The sequence below is a fragment of the Tupaia chinensis genome, unplaced genomic scaffold, assembly GCF_000334495.1.
Source record: "Tupaia chinensis unplaced genomic scaffold, TupChi_1.0 Scaffold000359_1, whole genome shotgun sequence".
Classification (NCBI taxonomy): Eukaryota; Metazoa; Chordata; class Mammalia; order Scandentia; family Tupaiidae; genus Tupaia; species Tupaia belangeri.
In genome coordinates, this window is record NW_006159855.1 from 1213118 (window position 1) to 1221183 (window position 8066).

Genomic DNA, 8066 nt, shown 5'->3' on the forward strand with positions numbered 1-8066 from the left:
CCAGGGGGGAGGGATAGGCAGCTGCACAGTCTGGCAGGAGCCTGTGAGTGCTGTCCTCCCCACTAGACCCTGAGGGTGTGTGGCCCTGTGCTGCACCCATTACAGTCTCCCAGCTCTGCTCCTCCTCCTCCTACCTGGTGCTGGCCTGCGAGGACGGTGTGCTCACGCTGTGGGACCTGGCCGAAGGTGAGCGCCCTGCCTCTCTACCTAGCACCTGGGTGGGTCCCTGGGAGATGAGGCTTCAGGAGCTTTGGCATGCCTGCAGGCTCGAGGCCTTCTGTTACTGCTGTGTCCTTCAAGCCACCCTGGGGAGCTGGTCCTGCTTTCCCCACACACATCCATTCAGCCAACATTTATCATACAGTGTGTGCTAGCCGCTCCCACTGCTCACATATGTAGTGAGTGCTTGCTCTGTTCCGGCCCTGCACCAGGTGGCAGAGGTACGGCCACTGCCTTCACTCTCACGCTCCAGCACAGTCGGGAGACCATGGCGGCCTGGCCCTGCTCTCCCCACTCCCCCACCTCCACCCGAGTCAGCAGGAGCTCTGCTGGTACTGGAGCTCAGGGACCTAGAACGTGGGCAAAGTGAGACCAGAAACTATTCTCAGTGGGCTGTGCCCTGGTGGAGTCCCAGGTCCTGGGGCCAGCTTTGCAGGTAAAGAAAGCAATGGCATCTGCTTTCCCTAAATTGGCCATCCTCTCAGGAAGTGTCTCCCCCTCACCAAACATCTTTGAAGCTATGCATGAGACAGTGGTTTGCCATTTTACAAATGGACATGCATCTCCCTAGGGAGTAGGGGTAGCCCTCCTGGCGGGCAAGAACCAGAGACAGTACCCTGTTTGTCGGGGAGCTCCTGATCAGATGGGGAGCTGGCTGTTCTCAGGAAGTCGTCTGTCAAGCTGGGACAGTGCCTCCCTCACTTGGGCTTCCCTCATCTGAGGTGTCTAGTGGTTATTTCCAATGGGATGACGCTCCCCCGCATAGTGCTAAGACAAGCATCACTACAGGCCCTCCTGAATTGTGCTCACTGCACCAACCGCATTATTAGATGAGAAAAATGGTTATCATTTCACAAGCCTTTAAATAATGGCTTGTTTCATTTTTCTGGTTATTGATAAGTTCTTGTTTGACCGAACACACACACACACACCTCATTTCTATCTGTCCATCTGCTGGGTTACAGCTTCCTTCCAATCCGTGCTGACTCTGCCTCCCTCTGTGGGTTAGGTTCCATCTGCCCCTGCCCCACTCTATGTCCAGAGGGTCCCCCTGAAGGCGGCCCTTTTCCCCCACTGGGCACTAGGCTTACTAGCTCCACCCTAAGAGGCCATGCATTGCTTGCTCTTCAACCTCACACCCTGCAAATCCCCCACATACTTGCTGGCCACAGATGCTACATCATGCTTGCCCCCTCCCACCCCGTGTTTCTGACCTATTTGTGTAATTTCTTCCTCCAGGATTCCCTCTTGGGGTCGTTGCTCTTCCCGAGGGGTGTTTCTGCCAAAGCATTCATTTCCTAAAATACTTCTTGGTCCACGAAGGACAGAACACGTTTCCAGAGGACCCAGTAACGTCCCGAATGAAGTGTGTGGTGCTGTGTACAGATGCTTCCCTCCTTCTGGTATCAGCCCAGGGGACCCAAGGACCCACCATCAGTGTGCTTGTTGAGAGGTTGGTGGCTTGAGAGCGGACTGGGATAAATGACCTGTCAGACAGATAACAACATATATACAATTTTTTTTAGATTTTGCTATAGAGAGGATAGACTCAATGGAGAGACAGAAAGAAAAAGTGAGGAATCATTCCCCAGGGGGAATGGCCATGCCACAATTTCTCTCCTACATTCTCCTCTCAGGATTTGGGGCCTGCATACACATGCACCTGGTGTTTTTTTTTTTTTCCAAGCTATCTGGTCCAGGACTCGAACCTCATAGTCAGCCATGTGTGGAATCCAGCGGCCTTAACCACCACACCACTGGCTGGCCCTGCTTTTTTCCTTTAGGAATTAACACAGATATGTACCTGGATTTCTGAACAAAATATTGTTAATTCATGCATATTCAGAACCTTATCAATGGAACCATATCCTGTGTCTTCTCCAGTTTGTGTTTTAATGCTATGTATTCTGTAACTAGCTTTGCAGCATTGCTCGTGGGAGTCATACACGGCTGATGCCTGTAGCTCCAGAACTTTTCATTGCTATTGAATTTCATTGTGCAATATACCCTAATACCTCAGCAACCTCCTCCTAATAGATATCCTGGTTGTTCCTAGTTCCTCGCTACTATGAACAGCCTCCTCATACACCTCCTAATGCTTACACTCAAGAATTACCCCAAGATAACCTGCCTGAAAGACCTGTCACTTTATCAAAATCTTACAACTCAGGACCAGTACATAGCATAATGGTTATATTGCTGGACTCCCATGTACTTGACCATGGTTTGAGTCCTGGACCTGGAAGCTTAAAACGCATGCTGGGTGCCTATGTGTGTGTGCTGAAGATCCTGAGAGGAGAATGGAGGAAAAAGGATTGTGGCATGGACATCGCCTCTAAGGGGGGGATTTCTCACTTTCTGTCTCTGTCTCTCTGACAAGCACATGTGGCCTATAGCAAAAACCTCTCTTAAATTTTTTAAAAATAAATAAAAATAAAAACCCTTACAACTCTTTCTTTTTTAAAGTAAAGAGATTTTTGCTCTACAGCACATGTGTTTGCTGGAGAGAGAGAGACAGACAGACAGAAACTGAGAAATCACTCCCCAGTGGGGATGGTCATGCTGCAATCCTTTCTCCTCCGTTCTCCTCTCAGGATTTTGGGCACACACGCACACATGCCCAGAGTAAGTTTTAAGCCACTGGGTCCAAGACTCGAACTGCGGTCGACTATGTGGGAATCCAGCGACATAACCATTACTGCATCTGTTGATCCCCAAATCTTACAAGTCTTAAAATAAGAGAATATCTGTGTGTCTTGTTTCCTACAGGCCCATCAAGCACCTGGATGAAGCCATCTGTACAGTGGCCCCAGTCCCAGCCCTTCCTGGCATGGTAGGTTCTCCATGTCTCTCACTGTTCTTCTGTGAAAGTGCTCACCTTTTCTTCAACATAATAATTTTTTGAGGGGGAGAGGTTTTTGCTACAGGATGTGTGCACTCGCCAGAAAGACAGAGAGAGATAGAGCAGAAAACGAGAAATCATCCCCCAGGGAGGATGACCACACTGCAATCCCTTCTCCTCCATTCTCCTCTCGGGATCTTGGGCACGTACGCACACATGCCCAGTGTGAGTTTAAGTCACCGGGTCCGGGACTGGAACGGCGGTCGACTACATGGGAGTCCAGTGATACAGCCATTACACCAACTACTGGTTCCCAAAATAGTAATTACTGAGGGGCAACGGTGCCATGGAGACTAGGGCAGCTGGATCCCACATGGCTGACTGCACAGTTCAAATCCTGTAACTCGTCACCTAAAAAATACACCAAGCATGTGTGCATACTCAAAATCCCAAGAGGAGAATGGAGAAGGGATTGTAGTGCGGCCATCCCCATGGCAGGTCTTTTCCACTTTCTCTCTCTCTGTCAAGTGAGTGCAAGTGTCCCATAGCCAATTTTATTTATTTATTTATATATATATATAAATACATCTATGTATGTATGTATGTATATGTGTGTGTGTGTGTGTGTATACATTTGTTGAAGGCCTACCATGTGCTAGACACTGGACTAGCTTTGTGGTTTATGGATATAGAAGAGAAAGTTCCAGGGCCAGCAGGTAGCATGACGGTTAAGGCACTGGACTTCCACATCACCAACCACAGTTCAACTCCCAGACCCAGTGGCTTGATTTCTTACTTTCCCAATCTCTTTCTTTCTTTATTCCTCTCTGGTAAGCTACACATGCCCTATCACAAACTAAAGTCATAATAATAATAATAAACAAAATAAAATAAATAATTTTTTTAAAAGTTCCTTAAAAAACAAAAGAAATGTAGGTTCTGGGTTCACTCAGACTAGACTGAGTGAGCAGGGTTAGAGGCCATGAGTCCCAGCAGGTTCTCATCCTCAGAGATGAGGTAAGTAGGGAAGAGATCCCCCTGCCAGCTCTTACAGGGCAGGGAGGTGAGCTCACGAGGTGAATGGGAGGAACCCCGTGGAACTCCAGGCAGAGGCCCTGCAAGCTCAGGGTGGCAGATTGGGGGAGCATGAAGAAGAGAGGCCAGGCCCCTGGAGGAGACACGTGTAGGAGCAGGAAGCGGACAGGGTGACCAGAGGCCCTCCGGTGTGAGGGTGTGAGGGGACTGCGTATGACAACTGCAGGATAAGGGGTCACAAAGGCTGGGTTTGGTGTGTTCACTAGAGAGGCCCCAGCTCAGCCTCGGGCCACTGTTGAGTCTGGCCTCCCAGGGTTCAGGAGCCGGGGTGAGGAGCCCATCAGGTGGGGACTAAGCTCTCAGTTGAGACACCAGGAAGAACCTGAAAGAGAGGCTAGAATGGAGCAGGGCAGAACAGCCCAGGGGCAGGCAGATGGCTCAGGAGGGCCATTGCCAAGGCAGCCGAAGGAGTCTACAGTTCCCTGATGGCCCTGGGTGGAGACAGATAAATCCTCTCTGCCTCTGTTTTCTTTTTATTTTTTTTTAAATAATGATTTTTTTTTTTTTCTTTTCAAATTTTTGTTGAGAGAGAGATTTTTGCTATAGGGCACATGCACTCACCAGAGAGACAGAGAGAGAGACAGAGGGATAGAAAGTGAGAAGTCACCCCCCCAAGAGGGATGGCCATGCTGCAATCACTTCTCTTCCATTCTCCACTTGGGATTTTGGGCACACATGCACAAATGTCTGGCATAAGTTTTAAGCATCAGGGTCTGGGACTTGAACTGTAGTCAACTACATTGGAGTCTAGTGATGTAACCATTACGCCATCTGCTGGTCCTACCTGGTGTGTGTTTTCTAAGCTGTCGGGTCCGGGACTCAAACCTTGCAGTCAGCCATGTGAGATCCAGCAGCCTTAATCTCCATGCCACTGGCTGGCCCCAGTGTTTCCATGTTTCGTGTCCAGCTGCTTTCCTGACGCTTTCCTGAGGTTACCCCCTTACTCTTCTTCCTGTAAGAAGTGGAGGCCTGAAAAAAGCCCACTTACTGTCTCTGTTTCCCAGGTGCTGACCTTTTCCAGGAACGGCTCTGTGTGCCTGATGGATGTGGCCAAGCCTGAAACTATCTGTGCCTTTGCCCCCTCCAGGCCCTCCCATCTGGCAGATCCCTGGAAGCCCATGTTTGCTATGTCTCTGCACCATCCCTGCTTCCTGTTCCAAGGTACTGATGGGGGCCATGAAGGCTGCTGCCCCAGACCTGTGGGCTGTTGACCATGTCCTCTCACCAAGCACAGGGTGACCCCACCCACCCTCCTTCCCACTGTGTATCCCCCTCCCCATTGCCCAAAGACCACAGCTCAGTCCTCACAAAGGGCTTTGATCAGAGGCCAGCAAGGTCAGCTGTCTGTGCTTCTGCTCCTCCAGGTCAGGGGGCTTCCCACTGCTCAACCTAGATGGCACAGTCTGAAGGAGCAGAGAGGGGTCCCCACGCACCCCCCAGATCACAGAGCCCACAAGAATGCAATCATTCTGCAGAACATGGTGTGTTCTGGTTTCATCACAGGAGACTATCTAGAAGAAACTGAGCCCTCCGACGACACCAAGAACAACCGAAGTTCTGTTTTCTATTTTAATTTTGAGGCCTGTCCACTCATGAAAAATACGTGGAATTATTACAGCTCTCCTCAGACAGACCTGATGGATAACAGGGCCTTCTCCGAGGCATTGCCACTGGAGAAAAGATGTGAGCGTTTCCTCCAGAAGAGGTAAAGAGCTCTCTGTGTCTGTACCCACTCCCTGCATCTGGGGTTGCTTGATTGAGGACAGCAGAGTCCATTTTAGGGGAAGCCTTTTGGGATTTAAATCCCCCCTCAGTGAAGAGTTCTACCACGTGGCAGTCCCATGATCCCAGCTGATTCACTGTTAATTCAGACAAAGAAGGGCTTCCAGTTGGTATTTTCTTCCAGTCAAGATGCAGTTTGTACTTTCTCAATTCCACTTTTTTTCCCTATAGGGCATGTGCTCTTGTCAGAGAAAGACAAGAGAGAGGAGAGAAATCACTCTCTGGGGGCATGGCCATGCCACAATCCCTTCTCCACTCTTTTCTTGGGATTTCAGGCACACACACACACACAGCAAATCCACTGGTTCCAGGACTTGAACTACACAGTTGGCCATGCAAGATCCAGACACCTAAGCCACCACCAATGGCTGGCCCTCTCAATTCCTTCTGTGAAGCATGCCTGGATGATCAGACATAATCACAAAGACAGGGGTTGTCCAATTACGGCATGTGGGCCACATCCAGCCCACTGCTAGTTTTATAAATAAAGTTTTATTTGCAGTCATGCCCATTTGTTTGCATATCATCTATGGCTGCTTGTGTGCTACAGCAGAGGAGTTGAATGGTTGAGCCTGAAGCCAGGTGACCCATAAAGTCTAAATAAATGATTTATTCTCTGGCCCTTACAGACCATGTTTGCCAACCCCTGATCTAAGATCTCTTGCCTGTATCCATCATTCGGATGCACAGCTGTGTGGGAATTTTGCCTCCCCCCCTTCCTCCTTCCCTCTATCCCATCCTTCTGGACCCTTTGCTTGCTTCCCCCTCTGCTATCAAAGCATAAGGAACCGTACTCCGTGTACTCTGGAGAACAGACCTCCCTTCTAATCCACCTCCCAACAAATGTGTGGGGATTTGCAGATCCTTGTGAATGACTCCTGCTGTGATCTGACCACACGTTCAGGGTGAAGTGAGCCTGGGATCCCCACCCCAGACCCGCCACTACAGAGCTGGGCGACTTCAGCAGCCCCTTCCCTTCTGGGGCCTCCCATCCTCTGAGATTCTAGGGGCTCTCCAATTGCCATGACAACCATTGCCCGCTCTCTCTGTTCAGACTTTCTTGGGGAGGAGTGAAATACAGTGACTAAGAGGTGCAGGCTTGGGCCCGACAGACCTGGGTTTGAATAGTGACTCCCACTTACTGTGAGGATGAGTTTCTTATCCTCTCCGAGCCTCCATTTCCTCATTCATTCAAAAAATAGCCACTGAGTGGGACCAGCAGTTAGCTGGACTCCCATGTAGTCGATCGCGGTTCGAGTCCTGGATCCGGTGGCTTAAACTCACGCCAGGCGCGTGCGTGCGTGCCCAAGATCCCAAGAGGAGAACGGAGGAGAAGGGATTGCAGTGTGGCCATCTCCCCTGGGGGGGGGGCATGATTTCTCGCTTTCTGTCTGTCTCTCTCTGTCTTTCTGTTGAACACATGTGCCCTATAGCAAAAACCTTTAAAAATTAAAAAATAATAATAGCACAGGGTGATCAAGGTCTGCCCTCAGAAGGCAGCGGGGGCGGGGGGCTCAACCTCTGACCATGTGACCCCCCTCAGCTTTCAGAAGCTGGAGAAGCAGCTGACGCCGCAGGACCACTGGAGCCGGCTTCGAAGGTACTCCTTGTTCCTCCAGAGAGAGAACAAGAAGTGATGCCGCTGCTTCAAGAAGTGGCACCGACCCTGAGCACTCTGAAAAGTTTCCAGCCTCTAGGCAGCTGCTCCCTGGACACCCTGAGGCCAGAAGATGTGATGACGAAGAGGGACTTCTATAGAGCTAGCAAGGGGAGAGGCACCATTCCGGGGCTTTCACCCACTAAGCCTCTTATGAGAGCCCCTAGGTGGGCAGATGTGTCACCTAAATAAATAGCGATACTGTTTCCAGGCTCCTAAGCAGTTGTGACTTGTAACCACTACCCAGTCCAGACCCGGCATGGCCCAGAGTCCCAGGCCTGGTGAGGAACACTTGTCTCCTAGGCCTAGAGAGCCAATGTCCTCGAAGGAGTGAGATGCCCCACCTGCCAGATGCTGCACACCCTACAGCCCCCGCTTCTTTCTACACCCTCCTCTCTCTGTGTGCTGAGAATCGCTTTGAAAATTGCTTTAGACAATTCACTTTAGAGAATCTTCTAGAACCACTTGGAA

The 8066-nt window shown here is 50.3% G+C and overlaps 1 protein-coding gene across 1 annotated transcript in view; it reads left to right on the plus strand.

The window, feature by feature from the left end:
• WDR93 (WD repeat domain 93) overlaps positions 1 to 7802 on the plus strand; it is a 25440-nt gene extending 17638 nt beyond the window's left edge. Inside the window, exons 12-16 of the mRNA XM_006152797.1 lie at positions 1459 to 1672; positions 2989 to 3052; positions 5161 to 5317; positions 5660 to 5861; positions 7482 to 7802. Of these exons, the coding sequence (XP_006152859.1) occupies positions 1459 to 1672; positions 2989 to 3052; positions 5161 to 5317; positions 5660 to 5861; positions 7482 to 7575 (731 nt within the window). The 3' untranslated portion in view covers positions 7576 to 7802. The remainder of the gene's footprint in view (positions 1 to 1458; positions 1673 to 2988; positions 3053 to 5160; positions 5318 to 5659; positions 5862 to 7481) is intronic.
• The last annotated feature ends 264 nt before the right edge of the window (positions 7803 to 8066 follow it).